General features: G+C 42.9%; 5 protein-coding genes across 7 annotated transcripts in view; 3 read left to right on the plus strand and 2 right to left on the minus strand.

Annotated features, from left to right (window-relative positions):
• Nucleotides 1-1,774: 1,774 nt before the first annotated feature.
• LOC125887971 (histone H2B 1/2-like) lies at nucleotides 1,775-2,158 on the plus strand. The gene has a single exon (XM_049575123.1). The coding sequence runs from the start codon at nucleotides 1,784-1,786 to the stop codon at nucleotides 2,156-2,158; it is 375 nt and encodes a 124-aa protein (XP_049431080.1). The 5' UTR covers nucleotides 1,775-1,783.
• A 1,785-nt stretch (nucleotides 2,159-3,943) lies between these two features.
• Nucleotides 3,944-12,315, plus strand: part of LOC125887938 (uncharacterized) — a 145,401-nt gene continuing 137,029 nt past the window's right edge. Inside the window, exon 1 of the mRNA XM_049575089.1 lies at nucleotides 3,944-4,229. Coding sequence (XP_049431046.1) covers nucleotides 3,944-4,229 — 286 coding nt within the window. The remainder of the gene's footprint in view (nucleotides 4,230-12,315) is intronic.
• LOC125887939 (histone H1-like) overlaps nucleotides 6,013-12,315 on the minus strand; it is a 113,953-nt gene continuing 107,650 nt past the window's right edge. For 2 of the 3 annotated variants that reach the window (XM_049575090.1, XM_049575093.1), the window contains exon 2: nucleotides 6,013-6,268. In XM_049575090.1, the coding sequence (XP_049431047.1) occupies nucleotides 6,089-6,268 (180 nt within the window). In that variant the 3' untranslated portion in view covers nucleotides 6,013-6,088. Of the gene's footprint in view, nucleotides 6,523-12,315 lie in introns of all 3 variants that reach the window. The other variant, XM_049575091.1, reaches the window with a different exon arrangement.
• LOC125887961 (histone H2A) lies at nucleotides 10,398-10,831 on the minus strand. Its single transcript, XM_049575114.1, has one exon. The coding sequence runs from the start codon at nucleotides 10,811-10,813 to the stop codon at nucleotides 10,427-10,429; it is 387 nt and encodes a 128-aa protein (XP_049431071.1). The 5' UTR covers nucleotides 10,814-10,831; the 3' UTR covers nucleotides 10,398-10,426.
• Nucleotides 11,186-11,596, plus strand: LOC125887959 (histone H3-like). Its single transcript, XM_049575113.1, has one exon. It carries the CDS (start codon nucleotides 11,186-11,188, stop codon nucleotides 11,594-11,596), a length of 411 nt encoding a protein of 136 aa, XP_049431070.1.

Genomic DNA, 12,315 nt, shown 5'->3' on the forward strand with positions numbered 1-12,315 from the left:
TAATGTTCATATAACATACTGATCTCACTGACAACAACAGTGCAGCCAGAATATTCACATTTAAAAAAAAAAATTTACAGTCCGCAAATCATGTTTATGTTTTGAATTTGTGTTTTGGCCTGTTGCGCCACCCACCGCCGTCTACCAGTCACACAGTCAGTAGAGTCTCAGCATCAGTTTCCGTTACGACTGAGCTACAGCAGCACGGCAAGCAGCGTTAGCAGTGTCCCAGCACATAGCATTAGCAGCCGGCTCCTCCTCAGCTGTATCCCGGCAGCAGCGTTAGCAGCAGAGAAGCCGGACTTGCTTGAATGGTCCGCTGGAAAACCAAAGATCACGGACACGGTGACACGGCCCTGCCACGGCAGTCGCCCGTGGGCAGACAAATCAGTCTCCAGCGTGCCGCTGTCCAGCAACCTCGAATCTGTAGGGGAGGGGGGCGGACATGACTCGCGGCAGTATTTTGAATTTGAGTGCAGTAACCATTTTGGCCACATTCTTACATAGAGCGCCTTTAAACGAAAACAGAAAACCTAGTCGCCGTTTAGGAGGACAGATACGGCTCAAATGTCCCATATATGTCGAGAGTTACACATTATGACAATCTTAGTAAAACCGAAGTCCCTCACACAATAACTGACGTTTGCATAGCATAACTTGCATTGGCTGTAACGCTGTGGATGATGGTCACGGAGTTGAGTGTAGTGTTGCTACCCTTCACAGCAACTTTCTTTCTGTATGTTCTGCCCACAGGATAGTTGTCCTCCACCAGCTGTCCCTGGGCATTCTTCAGAAACCAAAAGTACGCCCAGACCTCAGAATCTGTGGGTTTAGTTGGGGGGGCGGGGAGGGAGGGGGGGTCCGAAGTGCCGCTATCACCACCTTCCGCCATGTTTTCATTCTTTGTGTTTACACATGGTACGCATTCACGCAGCGCCTGCATCGCAAGACTTGAATGAGGCTCTTATTACATATCCTGATTATCCACCACGATAATGCAATTAATTTAAACATAAACGGTCATTCTTACTGTGTAAAAATTAACCGAGATTTACCGTAATATCGGTAATCGTTACATCCCTATTATACATATGAAAGCAAATTTTGTGCAAACATGCAGCTCTAAATCATTTATTTTCACTTGTACAAACCAACATTTGTTAATCAGAATGTGTAACTACACTGCAGCTTGGCACAACCCTGCTGATACACTATTTTTTGCACATTGTGCGAATTAAAATGTGAATAAACATTTATAATCAAAATTAATAATTAAATGACATCATGGTGGGCATTGTACATCTAGTAAGAAAAAGGAATATTTATTTCATGGGGAAAGTTTAGTTTAAATGTGTTGTAGAACTATTACTGTTACTTTATCTACATAAGATCAAATATTTTGGTATGAAAAGCTGCGTTTTTTTTATTTAACCAAGTATCCTGTATCATAACTACATGTCTGACGATTGTAACAAACCAAACCGCATGAAAATCGGTTGAGAATTCAGCGAGGCAGCGCGGCTCCACCTGGGCAAGATGGCGGCTGCGTTGACGTATCGCTCCAATGAGGAGCGCCGCTGAATGTGGCATCGACGTATATATCTCTATGGTAAATACATCTGATGAGAGTCGCTTATTCGTTTGGCGCATGCTCAGTCCCACTCAGAAGAAAACCAATCCTGTCCGAGCAACAGCACAGTAATATTTGCATCAGGACGATACAAATAAATCGTTCTGCGATTGAAAGAGTTATCCACATTCTGAATCATTCCAGTTGAGCAGGATGCCTGAAACCACCGTGAAAGCGCCCAAGAAGGGCTCAAAGAAAGCCGTGTCTAAGAGCGTCAGCAAGACCGGCAAGAAAAAGAGGAGGACCAGGAAGGAGAGCTACGCCATCTACGTGTACAAGGTGCTGAAGCAGGTCCACCCCGACACCGGCATCTCATCCAAGGCCATGGGCATCATGAACTCGTTTGTGAGCGACATCTTTGAGCGCATCGCCGGTGAGGCCTCCCGTCTGGCTCACTACAACAAGCGCTCCACCATCACTTCTAGGGAGATCCAGACTGCCGTCCGCCTGCTGCTGCCCGGGGAGCTGGCCAAGCACGCTGTGTCTGAGGGCACCAAGGCCGTCACCAAGTACACCAGCTCCAAGTAAACAGTTTTGCTGATTCTAATAACAATGAACCAACGGCTCTTTTAAGAGCCACCCACTTTATCTGAAGATCAACCTTTTATAAGTAGTGGTGATATGTTCATGATATTCTTCTGCTAGGCCAATTATGTGTATAGACATGCCAAATATGATCTTTAAATGTCGGCTTGAATTACACACAGATTCTTATTGGAGAATCACAAGTAGGCTACTACACTAAACAGCACATTCTATATATCCATCTCTATGTATTTGGTGTACAGACCAAATACTATCTTCTATAACCTACTGACAGATTGTTTGGCCCATCAACAAAACCAAAGATAGAATTGTGTTTTGTTGTCCCTGCCTGTATAACAAAAATAAAGCTTAATACATCTTGAGACAAATTCAAACAAAACCATTGTAGTGTTTGATCATGTGAACATTAGAATGTATTATATTTAGGTTTAGTTGAATCATTTAATGGTAAATTCAGTCCTTATTTTCCAAAATCTCACAATTTCTGGATTGGTGGTTGTCAGGTATGAGAGATGAAGGCGACTTTTAAATTTAGCATATATTTAGTCTACTATAACTGAGGTGATAGAAGGATTAATAAGTGAATGAAACTGAGATAGCAGCCAAAAAGATCATGTACAAAGTAATACAGTTGACTTTAAGGATATAAAGCCTCAGATTAAATGTACAGTTACATATCCTGCCATGACTGTAATGGAGATTTGATACAAAACAAAAATGCTGTTTAGCAACCAAGGAGTATCATCAGTGTTTTATTGTGACACAATTCTTACATCAGGCAGATGGATAAGACAAAAGTTGGGTGTCTCATAAAACTTCTCTGTGGAATAACTGTGATAAACTTATCACAAATAAATATTTATCCTTTCGTACATGGTTCCAAAGAGATAAATTATTTCTTTGATGAATTTGGCATGAACAATGAACAGTTTGTGTCTATTCACAGTTTTTCCAGTTCCTTTCAGATAATTCATTTGTTTGACTCGTGCTCTTCTACATGTGTTCACTCAACTTGTGAAAAAACAATCTAAGATGATGAGATAAATATAACACACCCTTTACTGACACAAAAGGATGAAAATGCACCAAAAGACTAATTTTTCTGAAGGTCTAAAATGAAGAACATAAACTGGACCTCAGCTGTTACCTTATGAGTAATGCATCTTAAATGAGGCTAAAGACGTACACCTCAGAATTTCACACAAAAACTACCCTGCCACTTACCATATTGCTAAATTTACAGACCATAATGCCCCATGCTCCTTTTGTAAAAATAATATAGAAAGTATTTCCCCTTGAACCTCAGCAACATTATTTATTATGATAATCCTGAGAAACGCGCCCTTGAATCTTACTGACATTGTTTTTCTAATGCAACTTTTTACTTACAAGAACACGTTATTTTAGTCAATGAATTTTAGTGACTGTTTAGCTTTTGTCATAAAATTCAAGGCTCTTCTCAAGTCACTCAAGTATTCTTTTGGGTTCCTAAAAACGCTCTTGCATCTTCTTGTGTATATATATATATATATATATATATATATATATATATATATATTCTAATTATAATTATTCTCATAAAAAAGAGACAAGACAAAACAAAAGTACTGTGAAGGTGAAGGGTTCACCAGTGTCCTAGTTTCTATTGTTAGAACAAATGTCTCCGCCCAGCAGAGCTCAACTACGTCCGCAGCAAGGATTTATTTCCCCACGTTCACAACGTCCGACCTTCACTTTTTGCTTCGGTTCAAACTAGACTCTGACAAAATGAGCGGTCGCGGCAAGGGAGGAAAAGGACTCGGGAAAGGAGGCGCCAAGCGTCACCGCAAAGTTCTCCGTGATAACATCCAGGGAATCACCAAACCCGCTATCCGCCGTCTGGCTCGCCGTGGTGGCGTGAAGCGTATCTCCGGTCTGATCTACGAGGAGACCCGCGGTGTGCTGAAGGTGTTCCTGGAGAATGTCATCCGTGATGCCGTCACCTACACCGAGCACGCCAAGAGGAAGACTGTGACCGCCATGGATGTGGTGTATGCTCTCAAGAGGCAGGGCCGCACTCTGTACGGCTTCGGAGGTTAAATCACCGTCTCAGCTCACTGCAACACAACGGCTCTTTTAAGAGCCACCCACATCACCTCAAGAGCTCGTTTCTGTTGATGTCATACCGCTGTATATTCCCATTTGACGTGGTTTCCTCTGAGTCACTCATTAAGGATTAAGGATACAAGTGTCCATAGTACCATCTGTTATGCAATCGTGGCAACAATATTAATGCTTACTCAAAAACAGTCTGAGAGCAGGCCTGGACTGGCCGTCGGGTATATCTGAAACCTCCACTGTCACAAACGAACTTTCACACACCTCATTGCGTGGACTGTCTGAAAAGTATGATGACTTTTTTAATTTATTAGCGTCACTACTTACAGTACAAAAAGTAAAGTTACCCCTCTCATGATACAGAAGGACCAATTCTTAAAATTATTTATAAAATTCTATTAGCCTGTAATTATCAGTGCATTAATGTTAATCATTTTATCTGCTGTAGGTAACAATAAGATAAGACAGACCTTTATTGATGCCACAATTCCAGAAATTCCTGTTACAGTGGCCAAGCAGAAAGAGTCAGATAAAAAAATATCAAAGACTAAAAACTTTGGACAATAAGGTATGCAAAAGAAATACAATAATATGAATAATATGAAATACAATAATATGAATAAGAATAAGAAACGCCAATTAATAATAATAATAATATAATAATAATATATAATAATAATATAATGAGCAATGGATTAAAGAGAGCATATCTAGTGCAAATTGATTGTATGTGCAAAAAGCAACAACAAGGGGAACAGTAATGTTCATGATGGTGTTTATAACGTGTCCATGGTGCAACTGATTATCAGCAGTGCTGGTTATGTAGCCTGACAGCAGCAGGCAGGAAGGACCTGCGATAGTGTTCCTTCACACGCTTTGGGTGAATCAGTCTATCACTCAAGGAGCTCTCCAGAGTTTTTATCTCCTCCTGCAGGGGGTGGGAGTGTTAGTCCTCAGGAGGATGACAGCCGAGCTGTTATCTCTGTCTCCAACCACCTGCACAGAGTCCAGAGAGCATCCCAGGGCAGAGCTGGCCTTCTTGATCAGCTTGTCCAGTTGGACAAGATGGACATTTTAATGAATTAATTTAATAATCATATGGGTAGTTTAATAATACCTCATCATTTATTTGTTGATATGTCTGTCAGATAAATGTAATGGAGTAAGGAGATGCAGAAATAGCCTATAAAATGAAAATACTCAAAGTAGCACCTAAGCCTACTTAGTTACATTCTACCACTGTAAATACAACTGTAGTCAGTGTGTTTAATGACAGCAGTTGTGAAAAGACCCTGTTTATTATCATTATATTTCTTCTAAGACTGGATCATGACTCTTTCCAATAAACTGAGCTCACTTTTGTCTTAGTATACAGATGACTATGCATTTTACAATAGTGAAGCAGTGAATTCAGAATTATGATAAAGCAGCTGTCAGATAAATGTAGTGGAGGAAAGAGTTGCAGAAATAACCTATAAGCCAACATAAAATGGAAATGCTATTGAACACATGCTTAAGCCTACTTAGATACATTCCACCACTGAAAACACAACTGTAAGAAAAACATGTTTATTTATATCAGTTGTGATAAGATGTGAAAAGAACATTTAGCTCTTTGTTTTTACTTTTGTAGTTAGGCCATAAAAAATTAATATTCAGTAGCTATACATAATAAATATTTAATCTAACACTAGTTTTTTTCTTCTTCTTTTACTGTATTGAAATAATAAATGGGGAAATGCTCTTTAAGGATGATGTGGGTGGCTCTTAAAAGAGCCTTTTAGTGAGTAGTTTGTTGATGAGACTGATGACAGCTCACTTCTTCTTGGCTGCTGCTTTCTTGACTTTGGGCTTGGCTGCCTTCTTTGCGGGGGCTTTCTTGGCTGCAGGGGCCTTTTTGGCCACCTTCTTGGGGCTCTTGGTGGTCTTTTTCGGGCTCTTTGCAGCCTTCTTGGGGCTCTTGGCTGCTTTCTTGGCCGCTGCGGGTTTCTTGGCCTTCTTGGGAGACTTCTTAGCGGCTGCTGGCTTCTTAGCTGCCGCTGTCTTGGGCTTTTTGGCCGCTGCGGGCTTCTTGGCTTTAGGAGCGGCTTTCTTGGCCGGCTTCTTGACCTTCTTGGGTTCGGCAGCCTTCTTGCTCATCTTGAAGGAGCCGGAGGCCCCGGTCCCTTTGGTCTGGACCAGAGAGCCCTTAGCCACCAGGGCTTTGATGGCGGTCCTGACGCGGGACTTGTTCTTGTCCACATCGTAGCCTCCGGCAGCCAGAGCCTTCTTGAGGGCGGCCGCAGACACGCCGCTCCGCTCCTTGGATGCGGCCACAGTTTTCAGAATGAGCTCGCCGACGCTGGGACCGGTCTTCTTCGGTCTCGGCGCCTTCTTCTTGGCGGCTTTGGCCGGCGCGGCGGCCGGAGCTGGAGCTGGAGCTGTCTCTGCCATGTTGTTCTTGCCTAGTAACACACGAGAGTGTCTGACTGGACTGTTAAAAGCTCCGAGCAGGAGGCTGTCCTTAAACACACCGTGAGAACCGTGGAGACTCAACCCAGCCCGTGGCTCCTCTGTGCAGTGTGAAAGCTGGAGCACTTGTGTTTTCTCTTGACTGACAAAAGGTGAAAAACTAAATGTGGGACAAGTGCTGAAGGCTGACAGTGAAGGGAGCCGATAGCGGACTTGTGTCTCTTCATATTCAAGTCATGTAGAGCTCTGATGCTCTCTGCATTTTGTCTGTGGAGCCTCCAAACCTCACCTATTCACCGCCGTGGCCAGCACTGCTCAGCGGCTTTTCCCACTCATTTGTCTCCTAAAATGACTTCAAATGCACCACAGCTCCACCAAAGCCGTTTTCCAGCAGCCCACATGTTTGTTCAGGGACTCCGTGTAAAAACAACCATCTGCTGCTGATGACTTTGTTATAAACTGAAGTTATTCTGGTGTCAGCAAACACAATAATGATGGCCGAGGCTCATGGTGCAGTTCAGCCAGACTGACCATCAGAGCTGCTGCTGCTGCTGTGACTCCTTTAGATTTAAATAGTTAGTAGTTGTACTATTAATGATCAACCACACCGACAGATACATGTCAGCTGTCTGTGGAAGTAGTATGTGACTTTAAATGTTACACATAGTGTTTGCCCTTTCTTGATAAAAGATTAAATCCAGAGCACATGTTGTGTGCATGTTATTGATCATCCTGTGGTGAAGACATCTCTGTTTCTTATTTCCCTTTGCTCCACATGTTATGTGTCAGTGTCTGTGGTCCAATACAAAGACTGCAGCCTGGTGGCAGCATCACAGCTCACTGTCAACTGAAACTACCAAGATGAGAAACAAATGCCATAAAACAGGACCTTGGACAGCGACTGAGCTGCTCTTTGGTGCTTTAAAAACAGATCTGTGCTTCTCGCTCTAAAACTCTGTGTGGGCTGTCCCACATATAGGCCTACAGCCCATTTTCTCACAGCAGCATAATTCAGGCATCATAGCTTCATCACAGAACTCTACTGTATTTGTACAAATGACCCAATGAGGCATTGAGGTACCTTTATTGTCCAAATGTGTTTCCCTGATCTCTACCTGAATTTATAATACTGTGCTGGTATTCCTCTGAGGTGACTCAGAAAAGAAGGTCTTATTACAACAGCCCGTCTTGAATTAATCAAACAGACTGAATCAGAATCTGTTTCATAAAGCTGTTTGGAGCTACTGCGAGCGAACAACATCAAGTCTGGTTGATTTCATGACTTTGAAACAGACCTGGGTTATCAATCAATGATCACATGGATTTACAGGGAAGAAAATGGATTGAGACAAAGTCACCATGTTCACACCCACAGACAAAACACATATTAATCAATCAGTGTATTTATTTATTTATTTGCATTCTTCTATAACTGGGCTTTAGAAATGTGAGGGGGTTTATTTAATGTGGGTAGCGAGTAATTTAAATGGCAAAGATTTGAAGAATACAGGACACAAATTATTCTTCAAAGGCATAAACTCACAATTTTTCCCAGTTGATTGTAATCCTGACAGTCTGCTTAATGATTTAGTGTAGGTCAGGAGGTCGGGAACAGAGACTACTGGGTCCGATAAACAGATCAGTAAATCATCCACGTATATTCAACATCACAAAACTGAAATATGATGACCCAATCTTTTAGCCATACAATGAGCTGAGGAGCTTCTTATTTCGCATGGAGTCATTCACCATCCTAAGCATGAAAGGGACAACTTTTTCATGGAATGCTTTGTAAAATTCACAGCCAAAGCCGTCTGGGCCAGCTGCTTTTCCAGAGGGGAAGGCCTGAATAGCATTCAAGACATCACTTTTAGAAAGTGGAGCATCCATATCATCTTGTGATGCACTGTCTAATTGAGGAACCTTTAGACTGGCAAAAAAGTTGGAAAAATCAGCTTCAGAGGCATTTACTCTACTGGAATACAATTCCGTGTAGAAGTCCCTGAAGCAAGCGTTTATCTCCTTTATCTGAGTAACCAATTTACTTGCTTAGCCTGCTCACCTCAGTTTCTTCTGAGCGAGACTGAGCACACGCAAAACATGTAACCTTCCCTGCGATCAGATGTATTTACTGTAGAAACAGAGGTGTGAGGTGACTTATTGACTGACACCAACAGGACAACAATGATTAACAACTAAACTTCACAAGTTTATAGTTGAGTTGCTTTATGAAAGTTGTCCTAATTGACCAGTTCTGTAAGAACTCTGATCTTTAAAAAGGAGCAATTTAATACTCTGTTACAAGTGCTGCATTCAAAGTTTTACTTTCTCAACAATACAAATTATTACTATCACATATTCTTAAAGTACCAAAAGTAAAGGTAGTAATTATGGAGAATGGCCCATGTCAGAATAATGAATGTTATACTTAAGATGATAATTACTGATGTGTTTCATGACTATCCCAGAGGAGCCCTGTTGATCACACTGACTGGGGACATGACAGTCAGGCGCAGCATACAACAACTTCTACCAGAATTAAATTGCACAAATATCAAAACCTACACAGCAAAAGAGGGATATATTCAATAAATTATTTCAAGATTATATAAAACAAGTCTGGAGCCTCCAGAGGATACAAAACCAAACACAATTCCAAAACAAGACATTTTATAAAACAATTAAATATGAAGGCTGGCATTTATGTGTAAACTAAAGAGTATTGTGGACTTATCTACTGTACAAACAACTATAATGGGTAATTTAAACTCAGTAGCTTAGAACATCCACTCATCAGCTGGCCCGATAATTGCTCAACCTCATGTGTCAATGAAGATATAAACAAACAAATCCAAGTGATGATTATTGGGGGGGAAAAAAGTGAAAAAAACAAATGAGACCCAATCTTCAGCTGGATGACAGTCACCCGATCACTAAACAATCCATGAGAACTTTCATCTGAGAGGACACCTGTGAAAATGACAGGTTAGGCCAAGTCTGTCCACGTTTGTGAAATAGGACTCATACAGAAAAATAAAGTATTTAAAATAGCTCGATCCAGGCCCTCTAAGATTGTCAACTGGTGACCACCTCCATTAATGTCAATAAATACACTGAACAAAAAACAAACAGTGGCTCAGCCTCTCCTGATGGGTTCAGCTTAATATTATCAATTGAAATTAATATGCCCTGTGCGTAGTTTTGGCAGGCCACCCACAGCGTACTGTTTGTACACTGTTGTGCTTTATGTCCTTTGAGGTTCGTTCAGTAGGCTATTTGGTCATTAGCTGCCTCCATCTTGTATCTGGTAGCATCTCTCTCTGACTCTGTATCTTTGCTTTCTGTATTTCTGGTCACTTTGAATGACTTAAATTGTTCAGATCCTCTGGGGATTATTTCAGAAAGGTTAACTACTTTTGAAGCATTTTATGCCCCTTTATGATCTCCTTTAGTTGTCAGTTTATTCTTACTTTGACACTATTATCACGGGACTGCTTTTTCAAAACATGTACATTTGGGATAATTGTGTTTTTTCATTGTCAAAGATTTATAGCAGGACATTAGATAGAAAAAATTTTTTTTACTCATAATTGATTATTTACATCTGCGACATGAGAATCAGAGCTCTTTATGAGGGGAGTGTGTGGCTCTTAAAAGAGCCGTTTTGGGGGCCAGTTTCCAGCAGCCAAAGAGTGTCCAGGTTTACTTGGCCTTGGCGGCCTTCTCGGTCTTCTTGGGCAGCAGAACAGCCTGGATGTTGGGCAGCACGCCGCCCTGAGCGATGGTCACTCCGCCCAGCAGCTTGTTGAGCTCCTCGTCGTTGCGGACAGCCAGCTGCAGGTGACGGGGGATGATACGGGTCTTCTTGTTGTCGCGGGCAGCGTTTCCAGCCAACTCCAGGATCTCAGCGGTCAGGTACTCCAGCACAGCCGCCAGGTAGACGGGGGCGCCGGCACCGACACGCTCCGCATAGTTTCCTTTGCGCAGCAGCCTGTGGACACGGCCGACTGGGAACTGGAGCCCAGCACGGGAGGAGCGGGTCTTCGCCTTGGCTCTGGCTTTACCTCCGGTTTTTCCGCGGCCACTCATTTTTCAGATGCTCTCTAAAGTCGGGACAAAGAGAAGTGTTCCCTCAGCAGCTGAAACTCTCCTCTATATATCCACGGAGCGCGGGCCGGCTCCTGCCAGACCAACCAGAAAAGAGGCTTCAGCAGAGTAGCAGAGGGCGGCCCAGCCTGAATTTTGGCGGATCTTTTGAAAGGATTTTCAGCCAATAAGCAGCGGAGATGTGGGCGGTGGGTCGCTCCTTCAGGCGGTGCTGAGCTCCGTAGGAGCCCCTCACCAATCAGGAGCCGGAGGTCTGAAGCAACGTCACAATTTTTACAGCCGGTCTCAGAGTTGAAAAGCAGCGTGTCTCCCCGTAATATTTCGTTATTATCCTGATCAGAGAAAGGAGAAGTCATGGCAAGAACCAAGCAGACCGCTCGTAAATCCACCGGAGGCAAAGCTCCGAGGAAGCAGCTGGCCACCAAGGCTGCCCGTAAGAGCGCCCCGGCCACCGGCGGCGTGAAGAAGCCTCACCGTTACAGGCCCGGTACCGTGGCTCTGAGAGAGATCCGTCGCTACCAGAAATCCACGGAGCTGCTGATCCGCAAGCTGCCCTTCCAGCGCCTGGTCCGAGAAATCGCTCAGGATTTCAAGACCGACCTGCGCTTCCAGAGCTCCGCTGTCATGGCTCTGCAGGAGTCCAGTGAGGCTTACCTGGTGGGCCTGTTTGAGGACACCAACCTGTGCGCCATCCACGCCAAGAGAGTCACCATCATGCCCAAAGACATCCAGCTGGCCCGTCGCATCCGCGGAGAGAGAGCTTAAACTCTCTGCTGCCGCTGCTGCTCCACAAACCACAACGGCTCTTTTAAGAGCCACCTCACTCCTCACTCAAGAGCTCACTCCTCTACTTTTTTTTTTTTTAAATGAACTTTATTTAATTTCAAATACAAGTACAGACAGAATTTATCAGCATACAAATTAGTCAAGACAAGACAATACAATACAACCAAAAGGATGGGAAGTGTCCTTTAGTCAGAGTTACAGATCCAAGATGTGCCAGGGGAGGCACTTAGATTTGTCCATCGTTTTCCTCCTCCAGAGGTCTCTGAGTACCTGCCTCACGACCATGTTGCTGTCTATGACAGTCTGATGTCGAGTCATGGCACATCTTGTCTTCCATATTTTAACACAGACTACACTGATGATCATTTGAAACAACTCGTTGTGTTTCAGCATCTTCTCATCCAAGAGTCCATACATAACAGATTTGTAGCACACTTTAAAATTCACACCCAGACCTTTTAAAATGCTCCACACCTCTTGTGCTCTGTAACAATTCATTAGCAGATGTTCTTGAGTTTCTGGCTCAGCAGTTGATCATTGGACATATTTTGGTGGAAACGTAACAACTCCATGAAACAACTGCTCTCACTGGGAGTCTGCCCACTGATGTCAGCCATCTGTTGTCTCTAATGCTCTCTGACATGGTTTTATTTTTAATATATTTATCACTTCATTGCTATGATTATCAGATATGTGGT

The sequence above is a fragment of the Epinephelus fuscoguttatus genome, linkage group LG4, assembly GCF_011397635.1.
Source record: "Epinephelus fuscoguttatus linkage group LG4, E.fuscoguttatus.final_Chr_v1".
Lineage (NCBI taxonomy): Eukaryota > Metazoa > Chordata > Actinopteri > Perciformes > Serranidae > Epinephelus > Epinephelus fuscoguttatus.